The following is a 20,065-nucleotide window of genomic DNA, read 5'->3' as shown; positions in this document are numbered from 1 at the left end:
CGACGCCGGCGCGCCTCCGAGGCCCCACGCAAGCCCCGCATCCACCCGCTTCACGCTCTCGCTCTCCTCCCGAAATGTTTTATTTAACATGCTGTACCGGAAGGAGAAGCCATCTTCCCTCTCCTCAGCCCTGAGCCGCCGCCACCGCTGCCATTCGGGCTGTCGTGCGCCCCAGCCCCCGGATCTCGGGGGCGGCGGGAGGAGAGGCGCGGGGAATCGGCTGGCAACCCCGGACGGCTGGGGGCGCCCTGGGACGGAAGCCTAGTGCCCGCCGGGGCCGGCTACATAAAGAGCCGAGGGGGAAGAGGGCTCCGCATCTCAGACGCTGCCGGAGCCTCCCTTCCCTGCGCACGCACGCACGGCCCCGATCCCGGCAGGAGAGGGTGGAAGGAAGCGGCCGCCTGCCGGCGCAGGGGAAAGACCAGCCCGAGCGCGCAGGGATGCGGCTCCTCCAGCCCGGCGGCGCGGCTGCAGTTGAGGCTGCAGCAGGGAGCGGAGCTACCGGGAGCGCTGCAGACAAAAGAACCGCCTGCGCCCGCTGCTGCCCAGCCAGCTCCCGAGGGGAGGAGGAGGAGGAGGAGGCGAAGAGAGGGCCCTGTCGCTGGGGCTGCAGGTCCTGAAGCGGAGGAGCCGCCTCCCCGCCGCTCTGGCGGCCGGCAGTAAAGGGAAGCTTGCGAAGAAGAGGCGCAGCCCGCCGTTGCAGCGCGTCTGCTGAATCCTCCTCTTCCCTCTCCCTCCCTCCCTCCCTCTCCGGATCCTCCGCGTAGCCGATTGCAGGCCCTGACCGCCGGAAAGCTCTCCCTTGGCTCGGCTCGCTTTACAATGACCCGAGGAAATCCGGACGCCGGCCTCCCGCGGAGGGTCCTGGAGGGACTTATGCAGCGCGACGAATCCTAGCGGAGATCAAACCCCCCACCCCAGCGCTTCGGAAAGAGGGGGAGCGCGGTTTCTGTCCCAGCCTAGCAGTCCTCCCGCCACACCTGGACCACGCGCCGGGACGACTGCCCAACTCCCCCCCCCCGCCTCGCGCCACCCCTCGCCCCTCTCCCGACCCTATCGCCCCCCACCCACCCCGACGGGACCGGAGTTGTAGAATCCCGACCGCTCGATTAACCCTTCTCCGCCCGCGCCCAAAGCCCTTTCTCTCCGTCATAGCGGGCTGCAACCTCCCCCTCCCCATTTCCTCCTGCCCTTCATCCATCCCTGCCCCCTCCCTCCCCGACACCTGTAAACGCGCAGCTTGCCTTTCCCCTTCGCGACAAGATGTGGGCTGCGAGTCTCGCTCCTTCCGTCCCCCAGTCTTCCACCTGCCGGGAGCTTCCCCGATCTTCTCCGTCCCTCGATGCTAGGCAGGAGGGGCACAGCTAGACGGCGGCGTCCCGCACCCCACCTCTCCGTGGCTCTCCCCCCTCCCTCTCCCCCTCCCGAAAGGTACACGCTGCTGCCGCCGTCGGAAAGAAAAAAGGTAAATGATGTTCAAGTACCGGATCCGCATGTTTTTCAACGAGCTGAAGCTGCTGGTGTTGATGCGGCGGGGCCGCCCGGAGCCCGAGCCTGGAGCTGGGGGAAGCCGGGGAGCGCTGGGCGGCAGTGGCTGCGGATGGCCGCCCTTTGCCGATTGCTCGGTCCAGCAGGACGATGAAGCGGAATATTACGGCGGGGGAGGCGCCGAGACCCGGCCCCGGAGCCTGGCTTTGGAGGAGAAGGACCCTCGCCTTCAGCCTCCGGGGCACCAGCCGGGGCATCAACCCACCGCGGGTGGGGCCGGAGGAGCTTTGGACTCAGTGTCGCTCAGCAGCAGCTTGGATAGTGGTATGAGGACCCCGCAGTGCCGGATTTGCTTCCAGGGACCAGAGCAGGTCAGTGGGATGAAAGAAATGTCGGGGAGGGGGGGGGAGGTTGTCCTGGGTTTTGAGGTGTGGCTGAGCCCCAGAAGTGGGGAAAAAACCCTCCTGCTTGGGTCAAGTTGGAGCCTGATGGCAGGATGCCAGACCAGATGGATGTTAGGGGAGGATGGGGCAGGAGGATGGGCTGGACCATTGGACAACTTTCTCCCCAATTTTCCCTAGTGCCTGCATCCTGTTGGGGACTCCTGTCAGTTCAGGGTTTCAAATGTCCTGGGTGGGCCAGAGGGTAGAAACGCCGAGGCCAAGATAGTGGCAGGAGTGTGTCAGACATCAGTGCAGCAAGAGCCATAAAGTTATCAAGATGTCAATGAAGTTAATCACACACACACACACACACACACACACACATGCTGAGATCGAGGGGCTTGGATGCCTCTGTCACCAAGTGTCAAGGTGGAGACCACATCATCTCCTCTAACCTGGTTTCCAGGATGCCAAGGATTTGAGATCTGTTTGGGGGCACGAGCTGAGCAATGAGGCTTCCATTTCAAGATTTGTTTTATTTTTGTTTCTGGAGAAGCTCCTGTGGTGCCATGGGATGAAACTAATGGTAGTGCATACAAAAGTGATAACAGTTCTTAATCCCTGGAAAACTACAGTGGCTTGCCTCTGCTCCTGCAAGCTCTCCAATCCCACATGTGGGTTTGCTTTGCCATTTATTTCCAAGGAACTCAAAAGGGGGGGAAGCTGTATTAGATGACCTCATTTATGGTTATGGGGGACAGTCTGGGCATCGACCCAGGTCACTTAATCTAGGTAGAGAACCACAGGAGAAGCATGCTATCTCTTGAGATGGCTTTTCATTAGCCTTCGAGGAAGGGGAAGCTGCTTTGAGACTACAAAGAAGACTCTGGGTTTACTGAAGGTGTATTGTGCTATTTAAAATGCATGGAAATTGCAACACTCCTGAGCTGCCAGGATTGGAAAGCATTTCCACTGGGACCTGAGAGCAACTGTGGTGCTCCCTGTGAATTCCTTTTGCTTGCCTGGCATAGAGCCTTTTATGTTTGCCTATGCTGGACTGGGTGTCTTTAGGATTTCTCCTCCCCTAGCCAACTGCCTTTAAGAGTGCAGAGTGATGGGCTTTAGGCACTAAGACAAAGAAGGAGACTTCTGCTTTGAAGAGTGCCTGTGCAGCAACATCAATTGTAGTGGCTCCCTGCGGGCATGGGGAAGGCTATTCTAAAAAGACTGGGCAGTAATTAGCTGCCGAAAGGAGGCTGGGTGGGGAATTTGGTGGGCTCCAGTGGATAAAAAGCAGCAGGAGGCTTAAACGCTGAACCTGGCAAAAGGCCTCTGAGTTGTGTGTCAATGGGAGGAAGACCACACCTCCAGGAGTTGTCTGGTTGGCTCAGAGAAATGCCACCTATTGATCCCTGTCGCCACCTCTTGCAGCAAAGCTGTGTTTTCCTGCAAGAAGCAGACTGTTCCAACAAGCATGCCAGTGATGGTCACCTACAGCTTAAAGCTTTGAAATGCACAGAAAAGACAACAGTCTGCAAAAAAAAAAAAAGTAGACACTGGGTGCCTCCGTAGGAGAGACAATGGGAGGATCATTCGAAAGCATCTTAAGTGTCCCACTTTAGAAAAGTGAGGATCTATGAAATCGATACTGACTGAACTGTGTAGGGAGAATAAATTGAAGGTGGGCATTGCTTACCTTTGCAATTCAAATCTTGGGTTGCTTCAGCCTTCCCTTATGGCAGTGATGGCGAACCTATGGCACGCGTGCCACAGGTGGCACGTAGAGCCCTTTCTGTGGGCAAGCCAGCCGTTGGCCCAGTCCAGCTGCACCGTGCATGCGCATGCGCCTCTTGCCGGCCAGCTGGTCTTTGAGTCTCTGCGTGGGGCGCGGTGCCTTCCCCGATCTCCACAGGTGCCCTCCCCCAGGCACACCCTACCTTTCTACTCCATTTCTGCCGCCCGCACCAACCTGAAAGCCAAAACGGGGCGTGGGAGGTCCATGTGCAGGGGATGCTCGCATTACATTTTGGGTATTGGGGCACTTGACATCAAAAAGGTTAACCATCATTGTCTTATGGGGACTCATTTAAACGTAGATTTTGGAGTAGATATTAACTGTGTATGTTGGAATTCATAATTAATCATTTTATTAGAGTTCAGGCAGCCACAATAGTTAATACTAGCTCATTCTCCATCTGTGTGGTCCTGGACAAAACTGCTCTAGTGAGAATACGTTGTTACTGTCCATTCGGCATAGGGAGAGCATTGGTCTGTGGAGTTTGCATTTTGGGGGGAAGGGGAAAGGGCAAGGAGAGTGGGTTTATGTCCTTTATTTAATATATCCCAGCCCGATTCCCTCCGGATGCAGCAGTTGGACTTCAGCAGTTCCCCTAATTCTCAGACAGTGTGGGTTTAAAGTCACGTTGGTTGGGAACTATGAAAGTTGAAACCCAACACATCAAAGGTTATTAGGCTGGCGAAAGTTATCATATGGCAAGATCACCGTGAGTGGGAAGGACACCATTTATGTGAAACAGCCCTCAGACATGCAAAATCAGTAGTAGTAACCATGCAGATTATACCCAGCTACGGAGTTGGACGGTACCTGCACTGTTTTGTTTTCTATGATTAGTTAATCTGAAGGGATCGGATAGGTTAGTCTTGCTGAGCATTGCCTATTCCAGCTAGTATTTGCTCTTCAACTTCTTCAGCAGGAAAGAGTTGCCCCACCCCCAGTCATTTTTAACTAGGGATGCCAGGGATTGATTCCTCCCTCCTGCAGAACATGTGCTTTACTACTGGGGGGGGGAGGGCCCTTTTGGAAAGGTCAGCCAAAGTGTTAAAAGAGTTGGGTGTACCAGGGGAGAAAGTGCTGAAGTCAAGCAGGTGACAGTTTCATGGTTCTGCAGGGTGGCAGCTCAGCCGGTTGGATGGAGACGATGGGTGGTTTCTCCCTTTTTAGCTGACACGGAGAGGTAGAGAGAAGCTGGGCATCAGTCAGGCATGCCAGGAAAAGCTCCTTTCAGATCACGCCCGGTGCATGCTTGCATTACGCCGGGATTCAGTCTGAGGAAGGGAGGCTATTGTGTGGAAGGCAGCATTGATTGGAAGGCTGCTTCCATCCTTTCACGTATTGAATGAATGGAAAGCTATGAAAGCTCTATGAAAAAGCCAGGCGACTGAGCTGGCATGATTGTAGGGTGTGGCTGATTTTTTTGTTTTGTTTTGTTTGAGTGACTACACATGTCGGCGTGGAAAAAATACCCACACCACTCTGATTTTCTTTTCACAAATTGGAGGCAGGGAAATAAACGAATGTGTCCAGGCACTTTTGTGTGCCTGTTGCTCAGATAAAAAGCTTTCGATGAGCCCGTACTTCAAACCAGGACCGCATTTTGACGTGCTTCAAAGAATGTGGGTTTGCACAATGAGGCATGTGTGTTCCTTGGCGTCTCCTTCCCTGGATGGTGAGGAATATTTGAGCATTTGCACATCTGCCTTTGGGCTCATGTGGATGCGCACCATGCTTATATAGGGGTGTATAAGGTTACAAGTGCAGGGTATACAAGTACTGGTGTTTCCTCCACCTCAAGCTTCTTGGTGTGGTTGTGTATTGCCTCAAACCAGAAAATATGTGTGCCTATGTAGCCAGCTTCTCATTTCTAAGCAGTTATGTGTTTTCCTGAGACTCAACTTGGAGTCAGGAGGAGAGGCATAGGAACCTTTTGCCTTCTGATGAGTATATGTGTATGTTGCACCACCTGTGTGTGTCCACCTGTGCATACGTGTGATCTTATTTCCATGAGGCCATTCATATGCACATAAACACAATCTTTTGCAAGCTAGAGCTCTCCAGATGCACTAGCTACACCACTAACTCCCACCACACACCCAGCAGGACAAAGCCTGCGATGCCTAGGAGTGTTGAGTGCTGCTCTTCAACACAAGGGGATGTCCCCACCTTGGAGGAACCCTGGGACAGATGATGTGAGCGTGTTCTCTAACTCTTAGCCTGCCTTAATTAACTCTTAATTTAAGTCAGAATTAGCCCCAGACTTACTTACTTTCTTTTTCTTTTTAATTCCGCCAAGCTTCAACTGTGCAGCATGCAAAATAATGAGTCAGGGCAAGCATATTAGAGGCTGAAACATAATAGGCATCAAGTGGTACTTCTCTCTCCTCCCCCTCCCCCCCCCTGCACCAAAAATCCTTGTTAATAAAGGGTTAGAGTCCAGCTGAAGGGGCTTCACATGGTGAAACAAGAGCATCCTTGTGTAGCTTCCCTTGATTCCAAGAGGGCTTGGGCAGAGCACCTCCCTGAGGGATTATGCTGCATAGATCAAATCGATTCAGTTCCTCCTCCCCCCCTCACTTCCCCCCATTTACATGGCCTAAGTGCCTTGACTCTTGAAAGCACTCCTGGATTCAATTGTGCTTCTGTCGTACATGTATTTGGAGCACATAAAATGACTTCTGGTGCCTCGCAATAGGTTTATCTGTCTCGATTCCCTTATGCTATTGTTGAAACTTATTCCCAAATATAAAATAGTGCAGGCAACAAATATGTCATTCACCTGTTTATAAAATGTATGCATTGATCTATCTCAGGGGTCGGCAACCTTAAACACTCAAAGAGCCATTTGGACCCGTTTCCCACAGAAAAGAAAACACCGGGAGCCACAAAACCCTTCCCGGGCCTGACTATTTCCTCAGAGGCCACACAACTAGCATATGTAGTTGAATTAAACGTTCTGTTTTCTTCTGAAACTTTTGTTTTCTTGGATTTATCCACGGGGTTGAAAAGCTCAATAAATTGTATGCCGGCAGGTATCATCTATTGGTAGTTGTGATGCATATTTTGAGCGACAGGGAGCCACAGCAGAGGGATGAAAGAGCCACATGCGGCTCCAGACCCATGGGTTGCTGACCCCTGATCTCCCTATACATGCACCTGGACAGGGAACCACAACTGACTACAAGTTCTCTCTGTGTTGGCGCGCGTTCAACAGCAGGCCTGAGTTTGCTTCTGCATAATGTATGAAGTATCCCTCTGCTTAGCAAAAAAAGATAAATTAAAGCTTGAAAGTCCTACTAGGAGCAATAGTGATGCCTGCCATTGATTCAGGAGAACTGCCTAAAATTTTTGGCTTCATGGGAGGTGGTCTGAAAGTGGAAGATGTTCCTGGAATTATTAAAAAGTCATGTGGAAGTTGAGCACCGCTCCAAAAAAAGAAAAGACAACACAGCTTAAAGTTCTTGGGGCATTTTATTATTATCATTATCTAGCATTTGGAACAGTTTAGGGAAGAAACTATTGTAGTTCAGCTCATGCCAATTTCAGCTCCTGGCATGTCTAATTAAAAGGATCAAGCAGCAGATGATGGGGAAAGCTGCCTTCCAGCTGAGATCCTGGAAAAGTTCATTCCCTCAAAGGGAGCAATACTGGATTAAGCAAAGATTGTTTCACCATGTTGATAGCAGCTGCTTCTGTCCTGATCATCAGAAAATCCCTGCCACACACACTTCCAACCATAAAATCTATTGTCCCTCTCTCTCGGCTATTCTGATATAAATGACTTGATCTATTTGCTTTCATAATTTCTCCTCCTCAGTGGTGGGTTGCTAACCGGTTTACTATTGGTTTCCTCATGCTCGCACACGTGCAACACTTCTGTGCATGCACAGAAGCGTCTGGGCAGGTGGGCGGAGCCTCCCGCCTCCACCACTACCAGTTCGGTCCTGAACCGGACCAAACCGGGAGCAACCCCCTCTGCTCCTCCACTAAATATAAGTTTGTGATAACAGAAATGCTGGATTTCTGTTCTTCTGTTCTCTGCCAGATGCTGAAACTATAATCCACGTGTTTGTGGTAAACCTGATTCAATCCAGAGATTCACTCATACCTGAGTGAATATTAATATTGTAAAAGGTGCTAGGCTTGCCCAAAGTCGGGAGTAGGGTCTGTGCATGTTCCGAAATACCCAAATATCTTTTTCGAATGCTTGATTTGTTTCCCCTGAAGAAAACACTCCCATTTCATACGTTTAAGGATAACAACTGTTACTACTATTACAGTCCTGAGCAAAATTAGTCATTTCTAAATCTTAATTACCGGTATGTTTTTGTCAAGTGATTAGCTTTCTTAAATATGTGAGATCAACATAAATGTCATCCATCAGAAACTTTTCCAATGCAAATTGGATGTTTTCTGGTGCAAACTGGCTGGTGCAAACTAACCTAGTCACCATAGGAAAAATGTACAATTTGAAAATTTTCAGAAAACCTACATCACAATTAAAAATGGATGGATTCCCTCCCCACCCCCCCCCCGGTTCTACTTTTCATTGTTAGTCTGCTTTCCGTATTGTCACTCAGTGCTCCCATGCATATGAATATGTGAGTGTTCTGAATTAGGGCTGTAGATTAAAAATACAAATTTGGGGCCCTGGTAATGAATGATAGGAATACCGAATCTTACCACCTTATTTATTTGTGCCGTTCCGTGCTTCTCCAAAAAATAGTTCATACGCGATTCCAAATCTGCTTACCGTTTTATGTGCTTATTAGATGTCTCTTGGAAACAGGACATAAATGTATACATTTACGGGACTGAAATCCAATTATTTCTATTCTAGTGCTTTAACTGGGCCCTGTTTAGGCCACAAGGAGAAGATTCTCTACCCAGATATGTAATCACCAGCCAATATGCCCAAGGAAACATTGTTTCCAGGTCAGAAACCCAAGTACACATCTTGATTTGGCCATCATTAGATGACCTTAAGCCAGTGGCTATTAGTCAGCTGAGTGCACCGCTAGTTGATTCAAGAGCTGCATCAACTTTACATAACACACACTGTGGGACACACTCTGAAAAATACCCATTTTCATTGTTTTAAGGATAACAGGGGGGTCCTAAGCCTTTGTAAAGCTTGTAAAGAGCATATTGCTTTTTAGTGTACACCCCAATGCCTCCCTAAATGAAAGAAAAATGTTCTTGGTTTGACTCATTTTCGAGAGCTTTGAGACGGCTGAAGAGATGCTAGTAGGTAAGAACTGGCCAAATGTATAATCACCAACCAATACCTCCAGGGAAACATTGTTCCCCAGTCAGAAAACTCATGTGCAAATCTTGATTTGGCCATCAAGCTCATTAGTAGACCATAAGCCAGTGGCTATTTTTTAGTCAGGTGAGTGGACCTTCAGTCAGCTTCAGATTAGGATACAATCTGAAAACATCGGTTTTCAGGGGAGCACAGTTGCTCTAAGCCTCTGCAAAGCTTATGAAGGTTACATAGCAGTGATGGTGAAACTTTTCAGCACCAAGTGCCCAAACCGGAACAGATGTGTGCACACCACAGTGCTGGAAATCCGAAGACCGGCTGGCTGATGCACGCATACCTGTTTTTTGGCTGGTTTTGGGCCATTTTTAGGCTGTTTTTCAGGCTGTTTTCAGGACATTTTTGGGCCATTTTCATGCCGTTTTTTGTTTTTCTGTTGGAGAGCCAAAAATCACCTTAAATGGCCTGAGAAATAGCCCCCAAGAGCCTGAAAACAGCCCGCAAAAGACCCACAAAACAGCCAAAAACAGCCTGGATTTTGGGCGTTTTTGGCTGTTTTCATGCTGTTTTCCAGCGCTCCAGTGGCCGGTGCACATATGCACACTGGAAACCAGAAGAGCAGCTGGTGATGGTGCACGTGCTCACAGAGAAGCTCAGTGTGCCACCTCTGGCACCTGTGCCATAGGTTTGCCATCACAGGTATCCAGGTAGTCCTGGACTTAAGAACAGTTTGTTTAGTAACCGTTCAAAGTTACAATGGCATTTTCAAAAGTGACTTATGGCCATTTTCCACTCCTACGACCGTTGTAGCATCCCCATGGTCACAAGGTGCTTGATCTCTGACTCACGCTTACGATGGTTGAAGTTTCCCAGAGCCACGTCATCCCCTTTTGTGACTTTCTGTCATGCAAAGTCAATGGGGAAACCAGATTCACTTAACAGCCATGTTACTAATTTAACAGCTGCAGCGATTCATTTAACAAATGTACCCAAGAAACATCATAAAAAGGGGCCCAACATCACTTAATAGGTTTCTCACTTGACATAAATTTTGGGCTCAATTGTGGTCATAAGTTGAGGACCACCTGTATGGCCTTTTAATGTGTACACCCCAAATTAAAAAGAGAGAGAGACATTTTTGGCTTTACTCCCTTTGAAGAGCTATGGATCTGCTGAAGAGATGTGGGTAGGTTATACATGCAGGTCACAGTGCTTGACCCTTAGCTTAATATATTTCACAGTTTGTTACTGAGGTGGAATGGGTAGGAGCAGGTCTGTATACACCAGGCTGAGCTCCTTATTTATTTATTACTTGTTTAAAATGTTTTTATCTCTTTTTTTGGCCATGAGCCCTCTCATCCCAACATTAGTACATGATTAACAGAGATGACTATACAACAGCAACTTGAAGGAGAGTACAATACCCAACAGAATGAAATAAAACCAGCCAAATTTCAAATAATAAAAACAATAACACAGAATGTTAATCCATAAGTCATGATTTTGCAAGCCACAATAGTTAGAATTGTACAATAATACGAAGCCAAAATCAAACAAACCACATTATGGCTTAGGGCAATGTGTGAAGCCCATCTGTTTGAATCAAACATCCAAGCACATTTAGAACCATCGAGGCAACAAAGGATGATCAACAGAGCTTTCCTAGGGAGGTAGATTTGTAATCTAGGGTGGCACGACTGAGCTGGGTTTCTGAAAACCCGTTCAGAAGAAGGGGAATGGAATTCAGGGATTGCAGATGTAAACCATCTGAAATCATGTATCAACCAACTTTGTCCAACCCGTTGCCTTCTTTGTGAGACCTGGAAGCCATCTTTCATTAGGGTTGTTACTTGGAACCCTGACATTCCTAATGTGTGGTAACCAAGGATGAGGACTATCTAATTTTGCTTCCTGACTCATCAGACCTACATACTCCAGCAACTCTAGCTGAGCAAGACAGCAGGTAGGTTGTGATGGTGCAGAGAGGATCAACATTTCTAAGTGGCACCAAATGACTGAGGTTGACAGTCAACAGATATGCATTGTCTGGATGGTGAACTGTAGGAGTTACAGCCCTTCACACTTTGAACTGGAAAAAGGCTGATCTACCTGATGGCTTGATTTATAAAACGTCTACCCTACTTTTTCATTGTTAAAATCAAACTCAAAGCCCATCTAGTGGTAATTAGAAAATGCAATCAACTTCCCTAAGATGCAGCAATGAGGTCAATTAACTTCGATGATCTTTTTGTTTGGCTTGGTAGGGATGAGGCACATTTCATATGCATATGTTGCACCGTGATTAATGACCCCATAATTAAACATACCTTGCTCATGCGGGAAGTTTGCATATATTCCAGTTTGCAAAGAGCAGCCCTCTCTTGCAGAGTTTGACTCAAGCCTGATTTAAAAATAAGGTCCATTACAACTTTAGGCCACTTCATTTAGTGACATTCAACATTATAGTGGCACTGGAAAAAAAAGTGATTCATGACCGATTTCTCACTTATGAGCATCACAGCATGCTTACAGTTACATGATCACGAGCCAAATGCTTGACATCCACCTCGCATTTACAATGGTCTCCCGTGGTCACATGGCCACCATCTGCAACCTTCTCAGGTGGCTTCTCACTAGCAGTGTCAATGGGACAGTCAGCAGGGTAGATTGCAAATTGCAATTGGGATGTCTCCTTTGAAGAGTGTGGTTATTCACTTAATGACTGTGGCAAAAAAGGTTGTAAAATTTGGTGGGGGGGTCACATGATGTAAAATGTGCTCTCACTTATAAGTCAAGGACTGCCTATAGAAGGGTCTGTGGGGCCGCTTAATGTTGCCTTTCAACCGTCAGCACCTGGACAGCTCCCACACAGAGTCCACTCTTGTATGCAGTTTTGATTTAAACCAGTTTCCCAATCATGGCAACTTCTTCTTTTCTTTATTAAATGTATTTCCTGCTTTTCATTCGGGAGCTCAGGTTGGTCCTGAACCTGGATCTCTGCACTCCTAGTCCAACACCTTAGTCACCACGATACATTGGTTTTCTTCCAGATTTGTGGGCTTCTGATCCCAAAATTCCCCAATCAGCAAGGTCATTGCTGAGACTTCTGAGAGTTGAAGCCCATGCACCTGAAAATTACCAAGGTTGGAAAACATTGATTTAGATTATACCTTCTAAATTGGCATCTGCAGATGTAAATTAGTGTACGGGGGTCTCCATGTAAACTTGTATCCTATTTCATCTTCTTTGATGTTGCGCCTTTTAGTTTTCAGAGAGAAACACCATATCTTTGTACACCAGAAACAGTGGAATAAAGCCTTCACCCATCTGCACTTTTGGAAAACCCCTAGCTGGCTGCCATTAAGTGCAGAATAGTACATGACTGACCTGGCTCTGATTTAGGAAAGCAATTCTTTAATTTTTAACCAAGGGGTTGTAAACCTTTGTCCAATCTGCTCTGGCCACTCTCCTAGTCTCCATGGCTGACCAAAAGCAGATCCCAAAAGGGGTCTTTTTAAAAAGGCTGTTTGTTAGCAATAAGCCCATGGGTTTTGTACATGAAGCAGATGGATCACAGCTGATTTCCCTCTCCATAAAGGTTCTTGGGAGGAGTGAGTGGGAGTGTCTCCACTGGGACAAAACATATGGTTCAAATTTTTAATGAATTTCAGAAGAAACTGATCTTGGGCTTCCCTGTTTGATTAGCTAGTTCGCTTTTTCTAAGAATCATTTTCATGCTTTCCCCTGAAACATTTGAAATGGAAAAGGCTAGTAAAGGTAATAGTGTTTCACAACCAGGTAGTGAAGCTCAGGTTTATTGGATACATAAATGTGAGGCTGAATTATCATTTAAGATATAAAAATAACTTTTATGTGGTCCAACATGCTTTCCCTCTGCCTAATGGATGAATCTTCATTCTTGCTTCTGAATGGTGGTTGTCATCGCTTTGGCAGGTAAATCCTTGACTTATGACCACAATTTAGCACCAAATTTCTGTTGCTAAGTGAGAGACATTTGTTAAGTGAGTTTTGACAACCTGGCTTGCCGCAGTTGCTAAGTGAATCCCTGCAGTTGTTCAGTTAATAACTCAGTTGTTAAGTGAATCTGGCTTCCCCATTTACTTTGCTTGTTAGATGATTGCAAAAGGTGATCACATCACCCCAGGACACTGCAACCATCATAAATATAAATCAGTGTCTAGCAGATGAACTTTGATAGCCGAGTTGGTGCAGTGGTTAGAGTGCAGTACTGCAGGCCACTTCAGCTGACTGTTATCTGCAGTTCAGCGGTTCTAATCTCACCGGCTCAAGGTTGACTCAGCCTTCCATCCTTCCGAGGTGGGTGAAATGAGGACCCAGACTGTAGGGGTGATATGCTGACTCTGTAAACCGCTTAGAGAGGGCTGAAAGCCCTATGAAGCGGTATATAAATCTAACTGCTATTGCTATTACTATCATGTGTCTATGGGAATAACACAACAATCATAAGTGTGAGAAATGGTCATAAACAAAGATGCTTTGCTGCCTCTTTTGCTACTGGTTCACAACACGTGCGCACTCTTCAATGTAAATTGTTCTGCACGCATGCGCAGAACAATTTACAGTGAACTGTGCACACACAGTCACTGAAATCCAACATGGCAACGACCCAGTGACGGCAAGGGAACCGGTTCGGGGGTATGGCAGGCCTGGGTCGCTGCCAGTTCTGTGATTCAGGCCTGACTTCCACTACTGGTTCGGCCAAACCGGGCCGAATCAGCAGCAATCCACCTCTAGTCATAAAGTCACTTTTTCAGTATCATTGTAACTTCAAACATTCGCTAAATGAACTGTTGCAAGTCAAGGATTATTGGTATTTTAGCATATGATGGCCTAGTTCCTCAACTCTCCTTTGCCACCTCTGGAGCCTGTGATTTGGGCCTGTCCTGTTTCAGGTGGCATAGCCATGTGCCCAGTGAGAGATCATTCCTTGACCGAATTTGCTGTTGGCACCAGAGGCTTCCAGAGAATGGAGCCTAGCGAAGGAATGAGTCATTTGGAGAGGCAGGGTGCACACTGAAATGTCACTTTAATTGTAGGGCTGACTTATCCTACTGGCTTCTGGCAATGGTTGAGACATTTCCCAGCTGATGCAGAGATGTCCGTGTTGAAGCTTTGGCTAACCAATTGATAAGAAGGACTTAAAATCAGTTGAGATTTATGTACTTTGGGGCCAGGATTCAACCTATGTAAGAAGGGGAGTCCTCTGAAGGTGTGTATAATGCCTCATATCCACCTTTCTAGCATGATGGGTTGCCTGATGGCAGATCAGTGAAGCTAAACTAGCTGATAAATGGCTCATTAGATGTTCCTTGACTAACTCACAGGAGGAGTGGTTCCTATTGTAGTCCTTTCAGATAGATCAGATCCAGATGTCTCTACTGAAACTTACTGAATCAACTCCCCTTCCACATTTCAGATAATATAATGTTTATTGTCACTTTTTTCTGTGAACACACTGGCACACATTAAAAAATGAAATTCTCTCAAAAGAATATGTATATTTACCAGTGTGTGTATGTGTATGTGTATGTGTATGTGTATGTGTATGTGTATGTGTATGTATATGTATATGTATATGTATATGTATATGTATATGTATATGTATATGTATATGTATATATGTGTTGCATTTGTGCTGATAAATAAATAAAGGGAGACTAGTCTAGATCTATTTCAAGCGATTTAGCTCTCATCAGCTAGCCATACCCTTACTGGGATTTGAACCTGTGCTGTGTTACATATTAGGCAGTTGGGTTAGCCACTAAGCCACAGTATGTATGTATGTATGTATGTATGTATGTATGTATGTATGTATGTATGTATGTATGTATATGTGTGTATGTGTATGTATATGATTATATTTATATGATTATATGTATGTGTAGTCCTTGACCACAATTGAGCCCCAAATTTTTGTTCCTAAGTGGAATATTTGTTAAGTGACTTTTGCCCCATTTTACAACCTTTCTTGCCACTGTTGTTAAGTGAATCACTGCAATTGATAAGTTAGTAACCTGATTGTTAAGTGAATCCGGCTTCCCCATTGACTTTGCTTCTCAGAAGGTCACAAAAGTTGATCACACGACCTTGGGACACAGCAATGGTCATAAGTATGAACCAATTGCCAAGCATCTGAATTTTGATCACATGATGCTGGAAAGATTGTAACTGAAAAATTGTCATAAGTCACTTTTTTCAGTGCTTTTGTAACTTTGAACGGTCACTAAATGAACTGTTGTAAGTCAAGGACTACCTGTATATGTATGTATATATGCACTTATAACCATGGTCATACCCAACATGCACACATGTGTACACACACACGCACACAACTTGGATTTGCTCATAAATATGTGTGTGTATGTACACACACACACACACACACACACACATGCACACACATACACGGCAAAAAGTCCTCGGATTCCTCCTATCTAGAAAATGGTTCCAAATCGTCACCTTTCTTGGTCCAGCTATGCCACCCGTTTTCATGTCAGGGGTATTAAACCTGACATCTTGAGTGTGTAAGTTCCTTGCCTAACATCACAGGACTTAAATAAGAATCTGAGCATGTAAGTTGCTTGGCTAACTCCCAGGAGGATGTTGGTTTGCTGTCGGTTTCCTCGATCTCAGGGCAGGTTCAGGTCAGCCAAACTAAGCCAGAAAGGAGAAGTAGGACAAAAGCATGGATCTAGCAAAGAGTGGCAAATTGGCTTGAAAAACCATGGGGACACTATTCCTGCATGCTGAAAAGGCAGAACAAAAAAAGAATAAAAGTGGGGAAATGTTAGGAAGCATAATCTGAATCAGAATACAATAGAGGAGAACAGTTAAAGCAAAACTGCAGGAACAAGGGGGGGAAAAAATAAAAGAGAGATGGAAAATCTTTTGTAGGTCGAGAACTAAATTTCCAGAGAGAGGGAAATCTCTGGAGACATAAATCAGGAAATCAGTGATGGGCGAATCTGAAGCCTAAAGTAGATGAAGCCAGAATTGGAAATAACTCATTGATTCTCTTTCTGGCCCCCCCACCTCTCTCCACTCCCCCCATCATCATCATCATCATAATCTTTCTCATTCTCTCCTCTCCTTCATTGTCTTTTCCCCTTTTTCTCCAGGCTTTCTCTGTGATGAGTGTTTTAGGCCTTTGCAAATTATGTTGTGGATTGTAAGATCTTTGTTTTCACCTATCATCCATGTGCAGTTTTCATTGTGACTTTTAATGAGTTTATTTACGTGTCACACACTCTGAAAGAATTCCTTCTTTTCCAGCTCTTGTGATCCTGCTTTTAATTTGTTCAGAATTTTGGGGTTGTTGGGTCACAAAATTAAGGCCACATAGGAACTCATTGCCATCAAGGCCACATCGGCCAGGATTATGTCAACGTCAATATTAATTTCTCACCTTTCTACAGTATTTCTCCTAAACGTGGAGTTTTCTGATTATGCTAATTGTTATATCCCCCTTTTCTCACAAGACCGAAATCGGTAAAAGATCGAACATGAAAATTTTCTGAAACCCACACCAATTAGTAGCTCCAAAACATATTGAATTGCAGCAGCTGCTGCTGCCACTCCGTGGAATTAATGAGTGAACAGTGTAACCTTTCTGCATTCCAAGGTAACTGTGTTTTGAACGATATGCAGGGTGAACTTTGCAGCATTTTCCCCAGCTATAAATTAATTACAACATCTGTTCAGATAGCTGAGTTGAGCTTTGGCACTTCAATATTACTTTCCATGAGCCACCTATGGGTGACTTTGGGATCAAATGTATCATATAAGGAGATCATAACATATGTTATTATTTCTTTCTTTATTGTTTTCTCATTAAAAAAAGGTGCAGGATTTTTAAAAAAAGGGTTTTCAAGAAGCCTATCTCCACAGACTACAGGTGGTCCTCAACTTATAACTATTCACATCGTGACTGTTCAAAGTTACAGGGCCACATGACTGATACTCACGCTTATGATCATTGCAGTGTCCTCATGTTCACATGATCAAAATTTGGGCACTTGTTAACCAATGTGCTTTTATAGCAATAGCACTTAGACTGATATACTGCTTCACAGTGCTTTACAGCCCTCTCTAAGTGGTTTAGAGAGTCAGCATATTGCCCCCAACAATCTGGGTCCTCATTTTACCAACCTCAGAAGGATGGAAGGCTGTGTCAACCTTGAGCCGGTCAGGATCAAACTCCTGGCAGTTGGCAGAATTAGCCTGCAATACTGCATTCTAACCACTGAGCCACCGTGGGTCTTATGATTGCAGCATCCCAGGGTCATGTCATCATCATCTGGGACCTTCCCAGCAGACTTCTGACAAGCAAAGTCAACGGGAGAAGCCAGCTTCACTTAATGCCCGTGTGATTCACTTAATGGCCTCAACAAGAAAAAAAAGATAGTAAAATCAGGCATGACTCATTTAACAACTGCATTGCTTAGTGATAGAAGTTCCAATCCAAACTGTAGTCGTAATTTGAGGACTAACTGTAGTGAAGCTAGGACATTTAGGTTTTCATTTACTTAGGCAACTGGCATATCTTGTCCATGTATTTTGTTTCCATTGTATGGTTTATGATTCCAACTGGCTTTGAATTTGGTTCCACAGAACAACACTATAGGGGCAGGGAAACAATATGACTACAGGCACTGAGTGACAGCTTGCTTTACCGCCATTTAACATGCATTTAATGCCAAACAGCTTGCTAGGAACTGTACTGAGCTTTGAAGTGACAGGTTTTTGCTTAAGGGGCTAACTATCATGAAGTTATATGTGCACCACTTCTCAAATCCTCAGTGAGGTCTATCAGGACCTGCTATTGCATGGTCTGAAACAGTGACCTGATTCTGAAATTGTCATTGCATTTTGTTGATTTCCCTGAATCTAAAGCAGTCACTGTGGGATTGTTGTTGAGAAATATACACGAAGAAAAATATTCAAGCATCAAAGGCATTCGGCATCAGGCTAATCTTCCATCCATTGTATCGCAATGTTATAACACAAGATTATTATAATGTAAAGAAGAAGACAACAACAGCTGCAAAATGGCAGGAGGAGGAGGAGGAGGAGGAGGAGGAGGAGGAGGAGGAGGAGGAGGAGAAGGAGAAGGAGAAGGAGAAGGAGAAGGAGAAGAAGAAGAAGAAGAAGAAGAAGAAGAAGAAGAAGAAGAAGAAGAAGAAGAAGAAGAAGAAGAAGAAGAAGAAGAAGAAGAAGATCATCATCAGATGGCTGGTTTTTATGTTGACTGCATGAAATTTCATTCTTACATCCTGCATGCAATTCCTTCCCACCTGTAGCTACCAAGCAAGTACTGAAATGCAGGGATGCAATTTTGCATTACTGCAGTGGTCATTATATTTTAGTCAATACTGGTAGTCCTTTGATTACAACCATTTATTCAGATTTACGATTGTTCAGATTTGCGATGAGGCTGAATAGGAGGCCTTCGGACCAGTCCTTAGATTTCCACTGCTGGGAGCTGTAACATTGAACATATTTTTTTTTCATGTGGCTATTTATTGACAGAATATATAACTGTGGTTTGAGGCCAGCCACATTGCTACTTTTTTTTACTAGCAGTTGTGTCTCACAATAACATGAGAACAAAATCGGTGTAACATAGAACAGCAATAAGGAAGAGATTGATTGGAATTTGTTGGTAGATTCTAGGTGATTTGCATTGGATCGGTTAAAGTTTTGGTAATTTATTATCTAAATAGTAGTAGTAATTTAGAACCATTTTTCTTCCTAAAAGTGAATGTTGGGGAGGAAAGAGAATGCTTATGGAAAAGCTAGGAGTAGCATTTTTTTTAAAAAGATAGATGAACTTGATTCATAATTTTGGGCTAAGTTTGCATGTAGAGTCATGATCCCTGCTTCTTAGGTGTCTGCCAATATACTATATTTCATGAAACTGTAGATGGGGAATCTCAAGGTTCTATTAAAACATGAAATAGTTCTTGTAAGCCTCAGATCTGCCCACCTTCAGTTTAGCTGATAGAAATTTGGACCACTGTTGGAAAAGCCATGGTGTGAAAGCTTCAGTTAACCACTTGTTTTGCTACAGAAGTTCATTATCATCATCATGAGTGTATTGTGGTCGTACTGGGTACCATACTGGAGAATTGAGAAAATGGCGCAAATGGAACATTCCCCCTTTTAAACTCCCTAGGCAGAATGCATTTTTTTTGTTTGCTTACCTGCAAAATGAGTGAATTGTTTTAATAGATATTCATGCCATAAAAAAATTCAGAAATTAAAGAAGGAACAGAGAAAGGCTTTCTGTGATTAGGCTCTAGGATGTGTAGATTGTTGCTAATACTTTGGTTCTTTGTTGCTTTGTGAGAGAAGCAGGAAAAACAGGTGTACAAAACACCATGCCTCTAAATGCCTAAATAAAGATGTTGATCTGCCCCCATCCCACCTCTTTCTGACACCCATGAGCAAATCAGCAAACTATCTTGCCCTGGGTCAGACTCCTGGCCATGTCAACTGGTATAAATGGAACTAAAACTAACTGGTAGAGTCCTCTGGAGTAGCCTCGGTGGAACCTGACATTTTCTGCATATAAAACAGCTGCTTGACCCATGGAGCCACAGTGGCACAGTTGTTAGAGTGCAGTACTGCAGGCTACTTCTGCTGACTGCCAGCTGCCTGCAATTTGGCAGATCGAATCTCACCAGGTTCAAGGTTGACTCTGTCTTCCATCCTTTCGAGGTGGGTAAAATGAGGAGCCAAATTGTTGGGGGCAATATGGTTGACTCTGTAAACCGCTTAGAGAGGGCTATTAAAGCACTATGAAGTGCTTTAACAGCCCTCTCTAAGTGCTATTGCTATTGATCAATAAGCAGTGTCTGATCCTCAATTGCAACCCACTGAGTGTGTGAGTGTGCCACTAATTACAGGAGGGCATGGTAGCAAAAGTCTTGCTGAAATACCAATTTGTTGGTGGATCCTAATGGGTTATTCAGTTTGGCAGGCTGAATTCCCTTTTGGTGTAAAAGGAGTAGTCAGTTTGAGTGGCCTGGAAATGGGCAGGCAGTACACAGCAACACAACTTGCAGATTGTGGGGCCAGTGGATTCTCCTGCGG

At 45.4% G+C, this 20,065-nt stretch overlaps 1 protein-coding gene across 1 annotated transcript in view; it reads left to right on the top strand.

Annotated features, from left to right (window-relative positions):
* The first annotated feature begins 1,469 nt into the window (after window positions 1–1,469).
* MARCHF9 (membrane associated ring-CH-type finger 9) overlaps window positions 1,470–20,065 on the top strand; it is a 50,028-nt gene continuing 31,432 nt past the window's right edge. Inside the window, exon 1 of the mRNA XM_032238920.1 lies at window positions 1,470–1,859. Within this exon, the coding sequence (XP_032094811.1) occupies window positions 1,470–1,859 (390 nt within the window). The remainder of the gene's footprint in view (window positions 1,860–20,065) is intronic.

The sequence above is a fragment of the Thamnophis elegans genome, chromosome 2, assembly GCF_009769535.1.
Source record: "Thamnophis elegans isolate rThaEle1 chromosome 2, rThaEle1.pri, whole genome shotgun sequence".
NCBI lineage: Eukaryota > Metazoa > Chordata > Lepidosauria > Squamata > Colubridae > Thamnophis > Thamnophis elegans.
The sequence above is the reverse complement of the archived record's forward strand: the minus strand, read 5'-3'. Positions and strand labels throughout refer to the sequence as shown.